Source organism: Epinephelus lanceolatus, chromosome 13 (genome assembly GCF_041903045.1).
Source record: "Epinephelus lanceolatus isolate andai-2023 chromosome 13, ASM4190304v1, whole genome shotgun sequence".
NCBI classification, from domain to species: domain Eukaryota; kingdom Metazoa; phylum Chordata; class Actinopteri; order Perciformes; family Serranidae; genus Epinephelus; species Epinephelus lanceolatus.
Window position 1 is genome coordinate 10468548 of NC_135746.1, and position 23378 is coordinate 10491925.

Below are 23378 nucleotides of genomic sequence, written 5' to 3' on the forward strand. Positions count from 1 at the left end.
AGATTTTATCCATATTGCAAATCACTGAACAGCTGCCAAGTATCTGCTCTGAATCACATCCTGAAAACAAACAGGCCTCCCACTAAAACACCCAAAATAAAACTTACATTAAATAAAGAAAACAAACAGTGTGTAGTTTAGTTGATGGATCTGTACAAAGTCTAACAATAAAATCAAAATACAGTTTTGGACATGCAGGAGTTATGATGTTGAGGAAAATAAACAACCTAAAACTTCAATTAAAAGCCTCGTCCCAAGTAAACACCCAGTCCCTTTAACCAGGCCGGTGTGGCTCCACATTATGTCAAATAAAGGCCTGTCTCCATTAGAGGCCTGGTCTGGATCCCAAACAGTTAATTTTTTTAGAGAAGTTCTTCAGATGTATAAAGCAGGTTGTTGTCTGCCTCAGATTATATGTCTGTTCCTGGATTACCCTGTAAGTTATTCATATTCCTTCAGTCTGTCAGAGTCCATGGATCAAAAGATCAAAAGGGTTTTTCATAAAAATGAATCCAAGTTGTGAGGATTGTTTTAACAGGATAAAGTGGTGATGTGGCGGTATGTCTGGGTGCCGTAATTCTCAGGTGCTATAACTTTTATACAGTAATATTCAGATTGGTTTAAATAAACAGTTTGATATTTCCTGATCTTTGCTGAGCAACAGTTTTATGTGAAAGGAATTAAAGGCCTGTCCCAAATATAGGCCTGTTGAGTTCAGTGATTGAAGCAAATAATAGCCCGGGGCTATTACAGTAACTTAAATGTGTATAAGACCAAAACAGTAAAACATCCTGCAGACTTGTTGACATGTTCACTACATCTACAAAAAAAAAAAAGTCTAAGTAAAGGTTTTGGAAAAAGACGGCATGGCATCTTCAAAGAGCTCAGTGAATCAAAAATAATCTGTTTTGTTTCTGTGATTAAAGGATAATAATGACATCAGCTCACAGACTAATAAAGAACAGACTTCCAGTTGTTGAAAGCGTCACAGTGAACCACAGCAAGGTTAACAAACCAGCAAGCAGAACTCCTGCAGCAAAGTCAGGACGAGGCGTCCTCGTATCTACAGTCAGGTGTCTCACTGGAAATCTTAGACAGAATCTATCCTTTCTCTGTCCTCTCTGTCTGTTTTCTCTTCTGTCCCTGTCCCTGTCTGTCTCTGCCTACGTGAAGCTGACTGTGGACACGTCATCACCACTAGTACTGCTGGACTTCTGATTTCATTGCTGTCCATTCTGCAACAACTCACAGAGGCCAGGAGACTGTGTGTGGTCCCTTTCCTCATGAAAACATACAGAACTAAATCTGCAATAGGAGTCAACTTAATTAACACAAGAGACAGTAATGAAAGAGTGACATTAACCAGTTCATCGGCCATGGTCGAAATGATGTAGGGCAGGAACAGCAGGATGTAAATAAGCAGCACCAGGACCAACATTCCTGGAATTCGTCGTTTTTCTTCAGAGGGGACCGAGATGGAGGCAGACAGAGCTCTGAGGGTCCCACCCACGAAGAATATGAGCAGTGGGAGGGGAAGAAGTAAAAAGATGGATTCGATTAAGTTGGCTGCAGCAGAACTGGATGTATGTGGAGGGAGGATACAGATGAGAGGAAGGACCCCGGCCACGACGCAGACCAGCACAGAGGTCTTGATGATTCGTCTGAAGCGGTACCACAGTGGGAAGACGATGACCAAATACCTGCAACACAAGACAGACACGTCTTCAGAATTCTGCAGTAATATGATGATCAGACAGAAGGAGCTCTGCACACACTGAAGACAAAGATAGATACCTTTCCATGGCGATACACACCATGAAGCCAACACTGCCCAACACACTATAGTTGTAGATCATGAAAGCAATCATGCAGCAGAACTGAATGAGGTCAGAGATGAGGAGGTTGATGACATAGATGGGAGCGACGTTATCATTTCCCACCTGCAGGAAAACAAAGTAAACAAGCAGCTGTAAACATGTTCTGAACTCCACCTCCTCCCAAATATGTCACCCTCCTCTGCCCAGCAGCTGCAGTCAGAGCCACTGTCGTAACAAGACCAAGGGCCAGATGTGCTGCAGCTTCTGCAGCTGTTCAGACACAGATATGTTGCCGTCTGTCTCAGACACGTGTGCTGTATTCATCAAACAGAAGGTTCAGACCGGAGTCACAGTTCAAGTGTCATGTTTGTGTTTGTAAGGTGAAACTCTCTGTTCATTACATACAGTATGCATTTCATATAAACCTCTGTGGCCCACAGCTGCAAGATTAAAACATTACTTTTAACTGTCCTAAAATAAATCTGTAAAGATTTAAAAGAAAGAAAAACACAGGTTAACATTGTCAGTGTTAATCCTTGTGTTGTTTATCCTTCCACTGCTGTTGGACAGTAAATGTGTTCATAGGTCCTGCCGTCTGGTCGTGAGCTCACACAACCTGCAGACTGTTGAGCTGATCTCTAAAATCTATTAAACATTTTTAGTGATTATGAGAATGTCTAGATCAGGTAGATATTTACCGTGGAAAACATTTATCAGATTTGATTTACAGCTTGTTATTCTCAGAGTGGTAGTCAGTGTAGCATTTGTACTTTACACAGAACGTGTGGACACTGCACCTTTTACATGTTTACATAAAGTAAAAAATACCAATAGAAATAAAATATCTTTGATGAATCACTATAACTACGTTCTTAACTATGTTTCCTCTGGTAATATTTTGAGTGTAGACCAGACATGAACAAATGAATAAAGTATTTCTGGGTGCAGTATTTGAACTTCTTTCTGTAACAGTATTTGAAACTGTACCTTACCAGTTAAAAATATATTGAACTGATACTGTTCTGTATTTTCTGGCCTTTGTCCAAACAGCAGCTTGTGGCCTCAGACAGAAACAGTGTTTTGGGGGATGCTTGTTGCATCAGGTGAGAATGTTCCTGAATGTGGGGACGTAATGACAATATTATTATTTTTATTATTATTATTATGTAGGTTGTCAATGTCAGCTGGGATAGGCTCCACCCCCTGTGACCCAAACAGGATAAGGTAAGATAATGTAAATAAATACAAACATTTTGTCTCATCGCTGAGACTTTTCCAAATTGCTTCTGAACTTGAACACATTAAATGGTTAGTCAGCACCATCAAGTGGACAGTTTGTGGAACTACACCATCTGCTCAGTGAAGTCTCTGACACTGATTGGGTGTAGGTGTTAGGGAGGAAAGGTACAACACTGTCTCAAGGTCAACCCTCATCAGGTATAATAACAAGAGGGTCACAGGTAGGTAAGGGAGAGGAGTAAGGACATAAAGCCTCTGGTACACTAAACTGACACTGGTTAGACTGGTTTTAACGTCACTCTGTTTTTTTCAGTCATGGACTGTGAAGTTGTGAGGGCATGACGGCGTCCTCAGATCAGACGCACACAGACACCAGGACTGACAAGGAAGAAATGAGCAGCGTCTTCTCTCCCAGTGTTTCCTCTACACATGAAGGTGGAAAGTGTCTGTAAGTCGACCTGAGGTGAGTTCAGCAGGTGAGAATCCTACCAGAGGAATCTGATCATGTTTGATCGTCACATTGTGTCACTGTTTACCTGCATAGGAGGAAGGGTTCTGGGTGCTGATTGGCTGATTCTAAATATCTGTTTGAAATATTCTGTAGGATTTATCTCTGAGTTAAAGGTACAACCAGCAGCAGTTTGTAATCTGAGCTCACATTAGTGGAAAAATGCAGGTGGTGTCTGAACTGGTCCGACGGTTTCATCTGTTAACTTTCTGAGGTGCATGGATGAAGTCGAAAACGTGAAGTATCATGTGTCTCTCTGTTCAACCTTCATCATAATTTAAATACTTAAAGATAAATATAAAGATGCAAAATCCCCAAAATGCATTTAGTTCTTTGGGATGTAACAGGAGCTCAAGGTTTTTACATTAGAACAGATGTTAGGATTATTACCAGGAGGTACTGCGTCCCCTTGTTAACCGTCCCTCTCCGTCCCCTGAGTCCAGACACAGGCCTGTAACGGATAAATTACTGAGAACTATTACATTTAACAAAGAAGAATACAAAAAAAATACAAAGATTTTTTTTTCTTTGTGCCCCACCTCCCCAGCGTTTTTGTTGAGTTGTAAAATTTCCACTTTTGACATGTCAGACAACAGACTGTATTTCTGGGTGAATCTGGAGGCTGGGACACATTTTAGGGTTTATTAGATCCTGTTTCAGCCCCTGAATCTTTGTGTCATGTCACTGAGCTGAAGTGATGTGTGCTGTGCTGTGAAGCTTGTTGTACTGAGTGACGGCATGTTGTTGTGTCTGTGTGAAGGTGTGGACTCTGCTATGAATCAGGGTGAGGACAGAGAGGAGGGAGTCCCTCCCTCTAAAACCACTGTGTGTGGGGAACATGACAGCCAGACCAAAGCTCAGAGGTGAGACCAGGATCTCTAACTGTCCATGACTCAAATCACTCCACTGTCATTGTTCACACTCACAGCTCTGTGTGGGTTCAACAGGTCAGACTCTCCTGTGTCCAGCTGTGGGTCCTTCAACAGTGACTCGTCTATGGGTGAACCTATGAACTTCAAAGGTGGACACCCCTCCGATCAAAAGTAATAAATTATCCCAGTTTGTTGTTATCAGTTTTAAAATATTCAAAAGTAGACATAATTTTCAGCAGATTTTCATTTTACCCGTGAATTTATCAGTGTGTCTGATTCTATCAGGATCCAACATGAGAGACTAGACCATCCTGGACCTGAATCTGAACCCAGCTGTGTGTCCTTCAAGAGCGACCGTTCCATGCACAGACCAATTGACCTCAAAGGAGGACGCCACTCTGCTGACAGAAGGTAAGAATTTCTAATGTTTGTGTCTGTAACCAGGGCCGCCCCTCCCTAAACGCAGAACACGCGCTGTGCGTAGGGCCTCATCTTCCATGGGGGGGCCACACTTTGCGCAAGGGGACGCATTTGCGCATATGCGCAATGGATGTGCACATGCACTACTGTGAGGCGTGCGTAGAATCAGCTCGAGGAAGGAGAGAAGAGACCTGACCGCCCATGCGTCGCTGCAATGATTGACAGCACTCAACATCTGAACAATCAGAGGGGTGCGCCGGCAGGCACTTGCAGAGCTGCAGCAGGTGAAGAGTTGTCGACACGTCGTCCAAAAGAGCCTCAGGAGTATGCGCGGGGACAGGAGGGCCGGCGGGCTCCACGGAGGGGGAGACCCGAGCCTCGGGGGTATGTGCGGGGCCGGGAGGTCGGACGCTCCCAGAGAGGGGAGAGGGAGAAATATAGCTAAATAAGATGAAAATAGAAAAAAATGTCTCTGTATTTTATTTTATTTTCAGTGTTTAATCAAGGGTGGGGGATTGAGGTGGTGGAAGTTACTTTCTTTTGATGAGTAATTGATGGCTATTTGTGACTCAGATTTGTTTATTTATTTATTTCAGTTTGAAGTTATTTTTATTTAATATTTATTTATTTATTTCAGGTTGAATTTTTTATTTTATTTGACTCATACAGCCAAACTACTGTATCTACAGTTCATTTGTTATTGCCAATAAAGGTTGTCAAGTTAAATGGCAAGTTGTTGTATGGTCATTTTGTACCTATGATACATTTGGGATGAGGGCCTCCAAATAAAATTTCGCTTAGGGCCCTAGTTTGGTCAGGGGCAGCCCTGTCTGTAACTATCCATCTCTGCTAAGATGAGGTTTGATGTCTTTGTTATCACTTTGTGTTCTTTATAAGGCTGTCAAAGTTAACATGTTAATGATGAGTTAATGCAAATTCCTTTTAGCGCCACAATTTTTTTTGACATGCGATTAATGCACATACGTTCTGTAATTATGACCCTCGGCCCACCCCGTAGTTTAGGAATAACGATGCAGCAGTAATGTTATGGATGGCGAGCAGACACAAATCATTGTGAGCAGACATGGATACAGAAAAGTGTCTTTTGAACGGCAAGTTCAGTTTCAAACCTCTGTCAGATGATTCTCTCGACAAGACCAAAGTTATTTGCATTTACTGTGGGTGTGAATTGAGTTAGTGCCAGAGTACGTCGAGTCTCAAATATGGGGAATGTGATCAGTGCTCAGAGGTGAGACCAGGATCTCTAAGTGTTCATGACTCAAATCACTCCACTATCACTGTTCACACTCACAGCTCTGTCATATTTTATCTTGTGTGCACAAGTTTTTTTTTTTTTTATCTTTTACAAACAAGATAAAAATGATCACCTTTTTGGACTTTAGTGGCTCTGCACAGTAATAAAACATTTAAAAGCTAACAACACATTTTTAAATTAGAATTTCAGTGTTAATGTGAATTTTTCAGTGTTTGTGATTCTTTCAGGATCCAATATGAGAGACCAGACTGTCCTGGACCTGGACCTGGACCTGGACCCAGTTGTGTGTCCATCAAGAGTGACTGGTCTATGAAGAGACAAATGCACTTAAAACGTGGACGTCGCTTTGCTGCCCACAGGTAAGAATGTATAATGTTCATGTGCGTCACTATCCATCTGTCTTGAGATGAGGTCTGATTTATTTGTTGTGATCCCCTTATGTTCTTTATGTGTTACTCTTTTTTTCCCTATTTGGTCTTAAAAGAGGACGTGTAATAGGCATGCACCATCAGCCTTTGGATTTAAATTTTTTTCTTTTTTTTGTTGTGAAGGACCTCGTTAGACAGCGGCCTCTGGATTTACCGTGATCAGGATGGTGCAGTGTCGTAAGTAACAGATTAACTCCTCTGAGCTCCAACGTACATACTACATAGACTTTTACAGACTGTAACGTTGACACATCTGGGTATTTATTTATACCAGTTTGTTAATACACCAAAATGACAAACTTTCATGGGTGTCTGGTTACTTTATGGTGATTTTAAATGTTATCTTCACACAGCAGTATCAGCATTTCGTCCTATGTTAAGTCTGTTTGTACCAAAAAGTTAGTAACCAAATCATAAGCTCTTAAAACATGTTATCTTTGGGTTAATGCTCCTTTCATCCTCATTTACAAGCATGTCAGAGTTATCTTTTCTGCTTTGTTGCTCTGGTGGTAATTAACACAGAGTGAGCCAACTGTGAAAGGATTACATATATGTATTTTATTGTCTGCTTATCTGACTGTTTCTTTCATTTATAGTCTTCATACATACTTGTATATATTTCAGATATGTTGTTTTCTTAATTGTGTTGTATCATTTACTTGATGTTTTGTACATGTTCACTTTGTCAATTTGAAAAATAAAAATGTTTTTTTGTTTCTTCAGAAATCCGCATGTTGGCCAATTCAAATATTTCATTTCAAAGCCAATATCAGCCGATGATGTGCTGATATTATCATGCTTCCCTAAACTGCAATAGTCCAACCTATAAGTAACAAATGCGTGGACTAGTTTTTGTGCATCTTTCTGAGGCATGTTATCAGTATAAAAACATTCAAAAGTCGACATGATGTTCAGCAGAATTTCAGTGTATCTATACATTTATCAGTGTTTGTGATTGTATCAGGCTCCAGCATCAGAGACCAGACTCTTTTAGATCTGTACCTGAACCTGAACCCAGCTGTGTGTCCATGAAAAGTGACCAGTCTGTGCAAAGATATATTGTTTTCAAAGGTGGACACCAATCCACTGACAAAAGGTAAGAACGTAAAATGTTTCTGTCTGTTAAGTACATAGGTGAAATTTGTTTATACAGTGCTTTTCTCAGACAAAGGTCACAAAGTGCTTCACAAGGGCAATATACCACAAGAAGGAAAACACAGAAGATAAAGTGACTACCTGAGCCACATAGTTAAAAGTGCAAACTAGTGATACTATTTGCAAAAAGAAAACAAACAAAAAAATAAACTTGGCTATCAAATGACGTCCATTAATCAAATATAACCCCTAAATTCAAAGGTTTGAGTGAGCAGCAAAGAGGGCCCAATACTTTGCATATTGAGAGGGACCAACAACTAGAACCTCCGTCTTATCAGCACTGACCTGTAAAACATTTTCAGCGGTCCAGACCCTGATCACATGAAGGCAGTCAAGGGTCCTAGATAACCTGAAAGGCTCACTAGGTTTGAACGAGAAGTGGAGCTGGATATCATCTGCATATATATGATATGCAGTGTTAAATCTGTTTATTATTTGTCCCAACGACAGCAGATATAGAGAGAATAACAGAGGCCCAAGAGCCGCGCCCTGCGGGACACCACAGGACAATGGAGAGGAATCAGATGCAAAGTCTCCAAAAGAGACAGAGAAACTCCTGTCAGTGAGATGGAATTAAACCAGTCTGATGCTTTGCCTGATAGGCCAATGCAATCACGCAACCACGGAGTCCGCTCCGTTTATAGTACGCCCGAGTCTGTGAGCACCTGTGTCTGCCTCCTCGCCAAGTGCACAGCGAGCAGGAGAGAGAGGGGGGTGGGGGTGGGGCGGGGACTGAGCTACGGGGTGTGAGTGCGCATGCACTGAGGCCTCTACTGTAGCGTGGAGTTTGTTTAACAGTGACGGGAGTCGATAATGCCGGACAATTTAGTCTCTAAGAAATCAAAGAATGCACCAATATGGCAACACTTTGGCTTTGAGCCAGATGAAGGAGGCAACCCTTGTTTGCACTGACTGAGTAAGCTAAACCTGCAAATTTATTTGTAAGGAATAAAAGAAACAAAGTGTTACTGTCACTCTGTTGTCCTATGGTTGTTTTTTATTTTAAATGAGTCAACTGCACCCCCAAGTGGCAAAAATCCGGTATTACCGACTTGATGTGGTTTTTCACAAAAACCGGACCTTTTTTTTTTTTTTTTTTTTTTTCTCATACCAACCCAACCCTAATCTTCTCTAACATTTTAGACAACAGTGGTAGTTTAGAAATAGGTCTATAATTATTGAGCAGAGCAAGCTCTAAGTTAGTTTTCTTCAATATTGGCTGAATTGCAGCTTGTTTAAAACAGGAACAGCACATCCTGTAGACAAGGAGTTAACAATAGAAAGCACAGTGGGACCAATAATCAGCCAAACTTTTGAAAATAGAGATGATGGAATTATGTCCAAAGGGGAAGAAGACACCTTCATTTTACTGACCAAATCCATCAGGTGATGTAAACTGATGGACTGGAAGGTGTCCAGTCAGTGTGAGATGTAGAGAGAATAGCCATTACCATATCAACAAAGTGTTGTAACCAGACCTCGTAATGGATCACAAATTGTTGGGAACTTGTGGTTCAAAGTATTAAAATGGCTATCAGAAATTATTAATAATTATTAATAATAAGTATTCATTATGTTAAATAATATGACTTATTTTCCTTAAATCACCTCATGGGGCACCATTCATGGAAAGGTAAAAATGATAGCCAATCAATTAAATCAGTCTCATAAAACACAGTGAACTATCAATCTGGAAGTCTGATTCAAAGATGGACACAAGTCTGATGATCAAAAGTAATAGTTCATCTCAGTTTGTTGTTATCAGTATTAAAACATTCAAAAGTCAACATATTGTTCAGCAGAATTTTAGTATATCTCTACATTTATCAGTGTTTGTGATTCTATCAGGACCCAACATGAGAGACCAGACCCCCCTGAACCTGCACCTGAACCCAGCTGTGTGTCAATGAAAAGTGACCAGTCTGTGCAAAGATATATTGTTTTCAAAGGTGGACACCAGTCCACTGACAAAAGGTAAGCACGTAAAATGTTTCTGTCTGTTAAGTACATGAGTAAAATTTGTCTATACAGTGCTTTTCTCAGACAAAGGTCACAAAGTGCTTCACAAGGGCAATATACCACAAGAAAGAAAACATATAAGATAAATTGACTACCTGAGCCACATAGTTAAAAGTGCAAACTAGTGATACTATTTGCAAAAAGAAAACAAACAAAAAAATAAACTTGGCTATCAAATGACGTCCATTAATCAAATATAACCCCTAAATTCAAAGGTTTGAGTGAGCAGCAAAGAGGGCCCAATACTTTACATATTGAGAGGGACCAACAACTAGAACCTCCGTCTTATCAGCACTGACCTGTAAAACATTTTCAGCGGTCCAGACCCTGATCACATGAAGGCAGTCAAGGGTCCTAGATAACCTGAAAGGCTCACTAGGTTTGAACGAGAAGTGGAGCTGGATATCATCTGCATATATATGATATGCAGTGTTAAATCTGTTTATTATTTGTCCCAACGACAGCAGATATAGAGAGAATCAGATACAAAGTCTCCAATAGAGACAGAGAAACTCCTGTCAGTGAGATGGGATTAAACCAGTCTGATGCTTTGCCTGATAGGCCAATGCAATCACGCAACCTGTTAATGAGGATTTGACGATCCACTGTGTTGAATGCAGAACTGAGATCCAGAAGTCCTAACACAGAACAGTCACCACCATCAGAGGATATTAAAATATCATTTGAAACTCTCAGAAGTAAAGTTTCAGTAAACTTCTTTTTCTTAAACCCTTCATTTTACTGATCAAATCCATCAGGTGATGTAAACTGATGGATTGGAAGGTGTCCAGTCAGTGTGAGATGTAGAGATAGCCATTACCATATCAACAAAGTGTTGTAACCAGACCTCGTAATGGATCACAGATTGTTGGGAACTTGTGGTTCAAAGTATTAAAATGGCTATCAGAAATGATTATTAATTATTAATAATAAGTATTCCTTATGTTAAATGATGTGACTTATTTTCCTTAAATCACCTCATGGGGCACCATTCATGGAAAGGTAAAAGTGATAGCCAATCAATGAAATCAATCTCATAAAACACAGTGAACTATCAATCTGGAAGTCTGATTCAAAGATGGACACAAGTCTGATGATCAAAAGTAATAGTTCATCTCAGTTTGTTGTTATCAGTATTAAAACATTCAAAACTCAACATAATGTTCAGCAGAATTTTTGTGTATCAATACATTCATCAGTGTTTGTGATCCTATCAGGACCCAACATGAGAGACCAGACCCCCCTGGACCTGGACCCAGCTGTATGTCAATGAAAAGTGACCAGTCTGTGCAAAGATACATTGTTTTCAAAGATGGACACCAGTCCACTGACAAAGGGTAAGAATGTAAAATGTTTCTGTCTCTTATGTGAGTAAAGTTTCTTTATACAGTGCTTTTCTCAGACAAAGGTCACAAAGTGCTTTACAAGGGCAATATACCACAAGAAAGAAAGCACAGAAGATAAAGTGACTACCTGAGCCATGTAGTTAAAAGTGCAAAACTAGTGATACTATTTGCAAAATACAAAAAAAAAAAAAAAATCACAATACACCAAAAGAATATATAAAATATGAATAAAATACAGATCTGGTGAAACCACATAGTCAGCAGATTGTGAGGGAGCAGGCAAAGTGTTCCAAAATTTAGATACTACAGCCACAAAAGCTCGATCACCACATGTCTTAAGGCGAGTGTGAGGGACAGACAACAAAGTTAGTGTATTTGATTCATAAAATTGAGCTTAAGAATATGGGTGAAGCAGTTCAGCCACATCAGAGGGAGCCTGACAGTTTAATGCTCTGTGAGTGAGAACGAGAATATTGAACTGGATCCTAAACTCAACAGGAAGCCAGTGAAGGGTTTTTAGTGTGGGGGCGATATGAGAGTGACTATTTGATATAGCTAGTAGACCTGCAGCAGCATTCTGGACTGATTGCAGTCGAGCAAGAGCAGACATATTGAGTGAGGAGAAAAGTGCATCACAAGTACATGAGTAAAATTTGTCTATACAGTGCTTTTCTCAGACAAAGGTCACAAAGTGCTTCACAAGGGCAATATACCACAAGAAAGAAAACATGTAAGATAAATTGACTACCTGAGCCACATAGTTAAAAGTGCAAACTAGTGATACTATTTGCAAAAAGAAAACAAACAAAAAAATAAACTTGGCTATCAAATGACGTCCATTAATCAAATATAACCCCTAAATTCAAAGGTTTGAGTGAGCAGCAAAGAGGGCCCAATACTTTACATAATGAGAGAGACCAACCAGAACCTCTGTCTTATCAGCACTGACCTGTAAAACATTTTCAGCGGTCCAGACCCTGATCACATGAAGGCAGTCAAGGATCCTAGATAACATGAAAGGCTCACAAATATGACAGCAAATATAGAGAGGATAACAGAGGCCCATGAACCAAGCCCTGCGGGACACCACAGGACAGTGGAGAGGAATCAGATACAAAGTCTCCAATAAAGACAGAGAAACTCCTGTCAGTGAGATGGGATTCAACCAGTCTGATGCTTTGCCTGATAGGCCAATGCAATCACGCAACCGCTTAATGAGGATTTGACGATCCACTCTGTCAAATGCAGAACTGAGATCCAGTAGTCCTAACACAGGACAGTCACCACCATCAGAGGACATTAAAATATCATTTGATGGTATTCAATTATTTATTGTTGTGGTACCTTTGTAGTAATGTTGTTGAGCAGTTAGCTTTGCTAAAGTTTGCTAATGCAATGTTGTTTGCTAATGTATTGTTGTTTGCTAATGCTTCACACAGACAGAGACTTGCATGCAATCTAAAATCCCTTTGTACTAATCCGGCACCTTTAATATAACACAGATCACACACATATATTTTGCACCCAGCTACACATGCAGAGAGGGAACTTAGGCTTCCATTCTCACATGTCTTTGTTTTGACCAACCACATGTGGTGAGCCAGAAGCTCTGCCACTGTGATTTGGCCATCTTCTTTTGTATTTTTTACGTCAATGTCTTAGGCCACGCAGGCAGCCATTTTGTTCTGCAGACCTCTGCAGGTCTGTTTAATATTGCACAAGAGTGAATGAATAGCCATCCCCTGCTATGTCACAGACTCCAAAACCATTCTATTTTTGAATGGTAATTTTGGTAATAGTTATTTTTTTAATTATTATTCAGAGTTCCAGATTCTTTATATATACTTTATGAGACTAATGTTAATAACTGGCTATCATAAAATAAATAAATAAATAATAAATAAACTTTATTAATCCCCAGAGGGGAAATTGATCTGGTCACCAGCGCATAAGAAATGACATAGAGAACAAATGCCACAAAGGACCACATAAAATATACATACAAGTCAACAAACAATACAGAAATGTACACAGACACTCCCAAGAAACACTGATTGGTGGCAAGGATCTACAATGCAGTCATGCCAATTACAATAATTACATCACATTCCAAAACAAAACAAAACAAGAAAAAACAACTGCAATAATGCACAGTCCAGTATAATAATGCAGACTCCAGTACACTTCAGGGTGGAGGCACAGTGTGGAGTCTGTTACATAATCTAGGCCTGTACTGTGCTGTGTATACAGCCATACAGAAACAGGTAGCATTAACCTTTATAGACAAGCCTTATAGCTGTGGGAACAAATGTCCTTCTGAAACGCTCAGTAGAGCATTTTGGCATTAAACGCCGACCACTGACAGTACTCCGCAGGCTGCTGAATATGCTGTGTAGAGGGTGACTATCGTGATCTAGTATGGCCTTCAGCCTCCTCCTAGTTCTAACTTCCATAACACTGTCAAGGGAATCATATGGACATCCCACTATGGATCCAGCCTTTTTAATAAACTTACTGATTCTGTTTTTATCATCGGCTGAAATGCTGTTGCCCCAGCATACAACAGTATAGAATAGCACACTGGCTACAATGCTTTGATAAAAAACATTCAATAAGCTCCTCCCCACATCGAAAGATCTCAGTTTCCTGAGGAAGAACAATCTCGTCTGTTGTGTTTCCCTTTTTGGGAATGGTGCCCCACAAGTTGATTTAATGTTAATAAAATCCCATTATTTAACGTAATTATTAATGTTTTTAATAATCATTAATTACTTCTGCCATTTTAAAGCTTTGAACCAAAAGTTCCCAATAATCATAATGGAACAACTTCTGTATGTTTGTTTGCTTCACAGATGTAATCCACTTCCCAGTGATCAGTCTGCCCAGCAGTATCAAACAAAGCTGGACTCCATATTTATGGTTTGTAAATGTAAAAGCACAGCTACTACTGCTAATTTCAGCAGCCACAAAACTAAATACTGAACTATCATCCTAATCCAGTCTCCAGGCTGCAGGCTCTCTGTCTCACAGACAATCTGATATCAACTTCTACCAGTTAATGTTTACATTTTATTCTGTTCCAGCTGCTGGAGGAGCACATTATCAATTTTGTGAAGAACGAGCTGAAGAAGATCCAGAAATTTCTGAGTTCAGATTACCCAGAATGCTTAGAGAGTCAGAGTGAGGATGAGGAGGCATTGGACGGTGTGTATGCAGAGCAGAGGAGGAGCAGCAGAGAGGCGTTTCTGAAGATCACACTGAACTCCCTGAGGAGGATGAAGCAGGAGGAGCTGGCCAACTGTCTGCAGAGCAGTAAGTGGATTTTAACAGTTTTCACATGATGGAAAGAGAAAATTAGGGAACATGATCGAGTTTTACATTTACGATCCATCCATCCATCCATTTTCATCCTCTTATGTGAGTCCGGGTCGCGAGGGCAGCAGGCCAAGCAAAGTACCCCAAACATCCCTCTCCCCAGCAACATTTTCCAGCTCCTCTTTGAGGACCTCAAGGTGGTCCCAGGCCACATGAGATATGTAATCTCCAAAGTGTGTTCTAGGTCTGCCCCAGGGCTTCCTACCAGTGGGACGTGCCCAAAATACCTCCAGTGGGAGGTGCCTGGGAGGCATCCTGATCAGATGCTCAAACCACCTCAACTGACCCCTTTTGAAGAGAAGGGGCAGCGGCTCTACTCAAAGCTCCCTCCGGATGTCCGAGCTTCTCACCCTATCTCTAAGGCTGAGCCCAGCCAACCTCTGAAGGAAACTCATTTCGGCCACTTGTATCCCCAATCACACTCTTTCGGTCACTACCCAGAGTTCATGACCAGAGGTGAGGCTTGGGACATAGATGGACCACTTTGCCTTCGGGCTCAGGTCTCTCTTCACCATGACGGACCAGCGCAGTGCCTGCATCACTGCAGAAGCTGCACCAAACCGCCGATCTATCTCACGCTCCATCTACCCTTGCTTGTGAACAAGACCCCGAAATACTTGACCTCCCTCACTTGAGGCAGTATTTCTCCCCCAACCTGGAGAGGGCAATCCACCGTTTTCCAGTAGAGAACCTGCAAATCACCCCAGTGCATCTTGGAGGTCACAGTGTGATGACGCCAACAGAACCACATCACCTGCAAAAAGCCGAGATGCAATTTTGAGGTCCCCAAACTGGACCCCTTCCTCCCCTCGGCTGCAACTCGAGATCCTGTTCATGAAAATCACAAACAAGAACGATGACAAAGGACAACCCTGGTGGAGGCCAACACTCACTGAGAACGCGTTTGACTTCACGCTGAGTATGCAGACACAGCTCTCACTTTGGTCATACAGAGGCCGAATGGCTCGTAGCAGCAGGCCCGGTACCCCATATTCCTGCAATACCCCCTACAAGACCCCTTGAGGGACGCGGACGTAAGCCTTCTCCAAGTCCACAAAGCAAATGTAAACTGGATGGGCAAACTCCCACAACCCCTCCAGCAGCCTCGCAAGGGTAAAGAGCTGATCCACTGTTCCATTGCTCCTTCTGAATCCAAGGTTCGACAGTCGGTTGGAGCCTCCTTTCCAGCACCCTGGAGTAAACTTTACCTGGGAGGCAGAGCAGTATAATACCCCGATAGTTGGGGCATACCCTACGGTCCCCTTTTTTGAAAATGGGAACCACCAGCCCGGTCTGCCACTCTGCAGGCATCGTACCCGACCTCCACACGACACTGAAAAGGCGTGTCAGCCAAGACAGCCCACCCAGCCTTCAGCATCTCAGAGCGAATCTCATCCACACCCGGCACTTTGCCGCTGGGCAGCTTTTTGACTACCTCAGCAACCTCTGCCAGGGAATGGGCAAGAGTTCCTTTGGGTCTTCAGGCTCTGCCTCCTCCACAGTTGATGTGACGGCCGGGTTCAGGTGGTCCTCAAAGTGCTCCTTCCACCACTCAAAAATGTCCCCATATCAGGTCAGCAGTTCTCCTTCTCTGCTGAGCACAGCCTTAGACAAGCCCTGCTTTCCCTTCCTGAGATGTCTAACGGTCTGCCAGAACTTCCTTGAGGCCAACCGAAAGTCCTTCTCCATAGCCTCCCCGAACTCCTCCCACACCCGGGTTTTTGCTTCAGCAACCACCACAGCTGCAGCCCTTTTGGCCAGCTGGTACCTGTCTGCTGCTTCCAGAGACCCCTGGGCCAGCCAGACCCGAAAGGCCTCCTTTTTCAGCCCGACAGCCTTCCTCACCGCTGGTGTCCACCAACGGGTTCTCAGGTTGCCACCACAACAGGCACAGACAACCTTCAGACCACAGCTCCCAGCAGCCGGCTCCACAACGGAGGCTTTGAACATGGACCACACAGATTCCACATCCCCAACATCCCCCAGGATGCAGGTGGGAGTTGAAGACCCCATGGGCAGGAGCCATAGCTAGACGTTCCCAGTTAACCCTCACTACATGTTTGGGTTTACCAGGTCTGTCCAGCAATTTCCCCCACCATCTGATCCAACTCACTACCAGGTGGTGATCAGTTGACAGGTCTGCTCCTCTGTTCACCGAGTGTCTAAGACACACACACAGCCGCATCGTCGATCATCAATCTTTGGTCAAGGGTGTTCTGGTACCAGGTACACTTATGAACCTCCCTGTGCTCAAACATGGTATTTGCTATGGCCAGTCCTTGGCACGCACAGAATTCCAATAATAAAACACCACTCAGGTTCAGGTAAGGCAGGCCATTCCTCCCAGTCAACTCCCTCCAGGTTTCTCCGTCATTGCCCACTTGAGCGTTGAAGTCCCCCAGAGGAACTATGTAGTTCCCAGCGGGCACCTCTTCCAAGACACCGCCAAGAGACTCCAAAAAGGCCGGGTACTCAGTGCTGCTGTTCGGTGCATATGCGCAAACAACAGTCAGAGACCTTCTCTCTGTGACTGCACTTGTCCCCGATACCAATCCCTGCAGGTGGTGGGCCCACAGGAAGGCAGCGATATCTATATATTTACGATATCTGCTGTTAATATTATGAACACAGTTTTATCAGATCTATAAATTCTTCTGATCCCTGATCTCCTCAGGGAGATCATTCCTAAGTGGCCTCTGAGTGGGGGAGGGGGAGGTGGAGGGACCACAAGCTGTGCTAGCTAAGCCAATTATTGTCCCATTTGTGATCCGATAAACAGTAGCCCTCAGTGCTGGAAAAAAAATCCCCAAGGAAACACTGAAATATATTGTGATGTTTTAGTTTTGTAATGTTAACTCTATGCAAAGGAACTGCTAGCTAGCTAACATAGCAAAATGCTGTCTTGAGTTATTAACGTTGGCTAATTCATCCAGACTACAGGGCTGATTTGGCTGGTAAATTAGCTTACTTGCCGTTAACAGATTACTGTATCACCTTATGTTACGAAGCAACAGACAACAACTTGCTTGCCCGCTAACTTGAGTGCTAGCAAAATAGCATCCAAGTCGATATAATAGCTAGCTTGCCAAATTGCCAGTAAATTCACCAGCTAATGTGATTTATGACAAATGGTATTAATTGATGTAACAGTACAAAATGTTCTCTACTAGCCAAGAACAGTGCAGGAGCAGCCAACAAGCTAACTATAACCTTAGCTGAGGTTAGTTAGCTGCCTGTAGTTATGAGCATACAGTAAGATACTTAGTATCACAGAGCCAATAATCCAAATGAAATAAACTGACATTAGAGATAGCAACATTATGCTAAATATGATTGTCATAAAAAGTTAAGGAGCTCTGACTGAAAAGGCTCTATCACCTTTGTGAATTAATCTGGACTGTGGAACAACAAGGAGCAAACCATCCGAGGATCTTAGAGTGCAAGGGACACGGAGAGTAAAGGGACATTGGGCAATAACGGATCAGATGCATAACTTGGAACAGGGCCTCTCAGAGCTTTGTAAGCAATTTGTAAGACTGATTGTAGCATACACTGATTAATTACTTCTTTGTTGATTCAGGGACTGTTGCTGCAGTGTGCCGACGTAAACTGAAGTCTAACCTGCAGAAAAAGTTCCAGCGTGTGTTTGAGGGGATTGCTAAAGCAGGAAACCCAACCCTTCTGAATCAGATCTACACAGAGCTCTACATCACAGAGGGAGGGACTGCAGAGGTCAATGATGAACATGAGGTCAGACAGATTGAAACAGCCTCCAGGAAATCAGACAGACCAGAAACAACCATCAGACAAGAAGACATCTTTAAAGCCTCACCTGGAAGAGACAAACCAATCAGAACAGTGATGACAAAGGGAGTGGCTGGCATTGGGAAAACAGTCTTAACGCAGAAGTTCACTCTGGACTGGGCTGAAGACAAAGCCAACCAGGACATACAGTTCACATTTCCATTCACTTTCAGAGAGCTGAATGTGCTGAAAGAGAAAAAGTACAGTTTGGTGGAACTTGTTCATCACTTCTTTACTGAAACCAAAGAAGCAGGAATCTGCAGGTTTGAAGAGTTCCAGGTTGTGTTCATCTTTGACGGTCTGGATGAGTGTCGACTTCCTCTGGACTTCCACAACAATGAGATCCTGACTGATGTTACAGAGTCCACCTCAATGGATGTGCTGCTGACAAACCTCATCAGGGGGAAACTGCTTCCCTCTGCTCGCCTCTGGATAACCACACGACCTGCAGCAGCCAATCAGATCCCTCCTGAGTGTGTTGACATGGTGACAGAGGTCAGAGGGTTCACTGATCCACAGAAGGAGGAGTACTTCAGGAAGAGATTCAGAGATGAGGAGCAGGCCAACAGAATCATCTCCCACATCAAAACATCACGAAGCCTCCACATCATGTGCCACATCCCAGTCTTCTGCTGGATCACTGCTACAGTTCTGGAGGATGTGATAGGGACCAGAAAGGGAAGAGAGCTTCCCAAGACCCTGACTGAGATGTACATCCACTTCCTGGTGGTTCAGACCAAAGTGCAGTACATCAAGTATGATGGAGGAGCTGAGACAGATCCACACTGGAGTCCTGAGAACAGGAAGATGATTAAATCTCTGGGAAAACTGGCTTTTAAGCAGCTGCAAAAAGGCAACCTGATCTTCTATGAATCAGACCTTACAGAGTGTGGCATCGATATCAGAGCAGCCTCAGTGTACTCAGGAGTGTTCACACAGATCTTTAAAGAGGAGAGAGGACTGTACCAGGACAAGGTGTTCTGCTTCGTCCATCTGAGTGTTCAGGAGTTTCTGGCTGCTCTTCATGTCCATCGGAAGTTCATCAACTCTGGAGTCAACCTGATGGCAGAAGAACAAACAGGCACTTCCCGGCTCCCCAAAGTCTTCAGAGACAAACCTACACTAACACAGCTCTACCAGATTGCTGTGGACAAGGCCTTACAGAGTCCAAATGGACACCTGGACTTGTTCCTCCGCTTCCTCCTGGGTCTATCACTGCAGACCAATCAGAAACATCTACAAGGTCTACTGACACAGACAGATAGTAGTTTCCAGACAGACCCCAAAACAGTAAAGTACATCAAGAAAAAGATCAGCGAAAATCTGTCTGCAGAGAGAAGCATCAGTCTGTTCCATTGTCTGAATGAACTGAATGATCGTTCTCTGGTGAAGGAGATCCAACAGTACCTGAGTTCAGGACGTCTCTCCACAGATAAATTGTCTCCATCTCAGTGGTCAGCTCTGGTCTTCATCTTACTGTCATCAGTAGAGGATCTGGACATGTTTGACCTGAAGAAATACTCTGCTTCAAATGAGGCTCTTCAGAGGCTGCTGCCAGTGGTCAAAGCCTCCAACAAAGCTCTGTAAGTGGATTTATGAACAATACAAATGTGTCTAATTTTGTACATGACAAAAAAAATTGTGTTCATTGCTAATTCTTCCCCAGGCTAACAAACTGTAACCTGTCAGAGAGAAGCTGTGAAGCTCTGTCCTCAGTTCTAAGCTCCCAGTCCTCTAGTCTGAGAGACCTGGACCTGAGTAACAACGACCTGCAGGATTCAGGAGTGAAGCTGCTCTCCATTGGACTGCAGAGTCCACACTGCGAACTGGAAACTCTCAGGTCAGATTTTGTTGCCAGTTGATAATTTAAATATTGTATTACACTCAGCTTAATGTTGAAGAAGAGACTTGACATCTGCAAGATTATTTTTCTTTTATTACTTTCTGAAACATGGTTCAAAAAACAGAATAGGAAAGCAGCACACTTGTAACTCTGAATCATCTTTCTTAGTTGAAATAAATGCATCAGAGTTTTGAGTGTGTGGCTTTCCTGTTCTAGTTTTGTATCTTTGTCTGTGGGTTAATACCTCACAACAATAGCTGTGTGCGCTCTCTCAACAATTTACTTTTTCCAGACTGTCAGGATGTCTGGTCACAGTGGAAGGCTGTGTTGCTCTGGTCTCAGCTCTGAGCTCCAACCCCTCCCACCTGAGAAAGCTGGACCTGAGCTACAATCATCCAGGAGACACAGGAATCAAGCTGCTCTCTGCTGGATTAAAGAATCCAAACTGGAGACTGGACACTCTCAGGTATGACAAGACAATAGGAGTTTGACACACTGTTTGTTTGTTACACTGGAAAACTATAAAACATAAAATATGTCTCTTTCAATAATACAAGAGAATACACTGGTCTGACTGTGTTTCCTCTTCCAGGATGGACCATGGTGGAGAACAGAGACTGACACCTGGTTTGAGAAAGTGTAAGTATGGATTTAGTTTTATTCATGAGAAGAGATCAACACGCATTTAAAAGTCCACAATTGTGGAATTGTTCTTCATTGAACCCTGAAAGAAAATAGATGGTTCAACAAATGTGCCATTCTTAATGTTTACAACAACCTTATCTAAAGATCGGTGGTTCAGTCCTCGGCTCTTCCAGTCTGCATGTTGATGTATCCTTGGGCAAGGTACTGAACCCCAAATTGCTCCCAGTGGTTGTGTGCGTGTGAATATGATGAGCATGTGGTTCCTTGTATGGTGGCCTCAGCCACCGGTGTGAATAGGTGAATGTGACATGTAAAGTAAAAGTGCTTTGAGTGGTTGGAAAGATTAGAAAGGGGTTAAACAAATATGAGTCCATTTACCATTCGCCATTTAGAATACAATCTTTATGTACACTCATAGAAATAAAGCTGCTAATCAGAACCATATATAATCACCACTTTAACGTGGTGGAGGGGTTTGTGTATCACCATGATCCTGTGGCCTGTGTTGTCTGAAGCTCCTGGTAGGGTCTCCTAAGGCAGAGTGGTCCAAGGAGAGGGATCAGACTAAGAGCGATTTAAGAAACCCTGATGACACAATGAAATCAGAGCTTGAGTTCCTTTTCCGGTACAGGGAAATCGGGGCTCCCCTCTAGAACCAGACCTCAGGGGGTGGGCTGAGCAGCCAGTGTCTGGTAGCCAGACCTTGATCATGGGGCCTGGTCGAGCTAACTAGACACCAGCAGTGAAGGAGGCCTTTCAGATTTGGTTGGCCAAGAGGTCTCCTGAAACAACTGACAGGTACCCGTAAGCCATGAGGTTTGCAGTTTTGCCGTTTGTCAAAACTAAAACCTGGGTGTAGAGGGAGTTCAGGGAGGCTTTGGAGAAGGTACATTCAGGAGAAGCAATGCAGATTCCATCGCTGCCGTGGCACAGTGGACCAGCTCTTTACCCTTGCAGGGCTGCTGGAGGGGTCGTGAAAGTTTGCCCATCCAGTATACATGTGTTTTGTGGACTTAAAGACAGCTTACTTTGTTTACCATGTACCCATATTTACGATCTTGAGCACGGTCCCAGGGTCATTGCTACAGGCCATTTGGTCCCTGTAATACCAAAGTGAGAGTTGTGTCTGCATACTTGGCGCAAAGTCAAACACACTCAGTGGGTGTTGGTCTCTGCCAGGGTTGTCTGTCGTAGTGAAGAGGGAGCTGAGCTGGAAGGCAGTGTTTCTGATCTACCAGTCCATCTTCGTCCTAACCCTCACCTATAGTCATGAGCTTGTTTTTTTTTCTTTTTTAAAGATTATTTTTGTTGCCTTTTGCCTTTAATGGATAGGACAGTGTGTGAAATGGGGAGACAGAGAGAGAGCTGGGACGAACATGCAGCAAAGGGTCGCAGGCCAAACTCAAACCCGCGACTACTGCAGCGAGGCAATGCCTCTGTAAATGGGGTGCCGGCACTATCCACTACACTACTGATGCCCCTAGTCATGAGCTTGTTGACTAGAGATGATACACCGTCTCATTGTGGTCACTTCCTGTCAACGTTACAGATCAGAAGTACAGAGAGTTGTTGACTAGAGATGATACACCGTCTCATCATGGTCACTTCCTGTGAACTGACAGCTTCATACAATGTTACAGAACGAAGCGTTGACAGTAGTTTGTTTCAATTCATCTTGTCACAAGTCTTTGGTCTGGACTGGGCTTTAGAGTGTAATCTTCGATACTAATCTAAAACTTCATTGAGATTATTAACATATAAATAAACATCAAAGCTGATAACCTGCTGCTGTGTTGTGTCTCCTCTCCATCAGATTTCTGTGAACTCACACTGGACACAGACACAGTCGACAGAAACCTCAAACTGTCCGACAACAACAGGAAGGTGACCCTGGTGAAAGAGGGGCAGCGGTATCCTGATCATCCAGACAGATTTAAACAAACTCAGCTGCTGTGCAGAAATGCTCTGACTGGTCGCTGTTACTGGGAGGTGGAGTGGAAAGGGAAAGTTTATGTTGCAGTAACTTACAGAGAAACTGGAGGGAGTGCAGACAGTGGTGAAAGCTCAGTTAGAGGAAATAATCAGTGCTGGAGTCTGAAATGCGCCAAGGATTGTTACTCTGTTTGGCACCATAAGAGAAATTCATTTATGCCTTCCCCCTCTTTTTTTTGCTCCTCCTCCTCCTCCTCTGGTAGAGTAGCAGTGTATGTGGACTGTCCTGCCGGCACTCTGTCCTTCTACAGAGTCTCCTCTGGCTCACTGATCCACCTCCACACCTTCAACACCACCTTCACTGAACCTCTTTATACTGGGTTCAGGTTTGGGTTTAAGTCTGAGGCGTTGCTTGGTTCCTCAGTGACTCTGTGTTCACTGTAGGAAGAAGAATCTGTCATGGAAACAGACACTACTGACTGAGGACAGCTGATGAAATCACTGTCCATAGTGTGCACTGTCACACACAAACAACGTAGACTGATAACATTGGTATATCTACAGAATCACTTTAAGATTAATTTTTGATGTAAATGAAAATGTTTCTTTGTAAAACTGGTTGGATAACATGGTTTTATCATCACAACTCAGCTGTTGTGATCTCAGTGTTGCAAGCAGTGGCACACACTTTGTTTGTGT

The 23378-nt window shown here is 42.9% G+C and overlaps 2 protein-coding genes across 2 annotated transcripts in view; one reads left to right on the forward strand and one right to left on the reverse strand.

The window, feature by feature from the left end:
• LOC117271132 (NACHT, LRR and PYD domains-containing protein 3-like) overlaps positions 1–23378 on the forward strand; it is a 62254-nt gene that overhangs the window by 15409 nt on the left and 23467 nt on the right. The window contains exons 10-11 of the mRNA XM_078173712.1: positions 19926–20099; positions 20395–20568. Coding sequence (XP_078029838.1) covers positions 19926–20099; positions 20395–20568 — 348 coding nt within the window. The remainder of the gene's footprint in view (positions 1–19925; positions 20100–20394; positions 20569–23378) is intronic.
• On the reverse strand, positions 1007–2141 carry LOC117271133 (G-protein coupled receptor 4-like). Its single transcript, XM_078174124.1, has 4 exons — positions 2058–2141; positions 1795–1940; positions 1250–1700; positions 1007–1063 (listed from the first exon to the last, which is right to left on the reverse strand). Exons 1-4 carry the CDS (start codon positions 2139–2141, stop codon positions 1007–1009), a joined length of 738 nt encoding a protein of 245 aa, XP_078030250.1.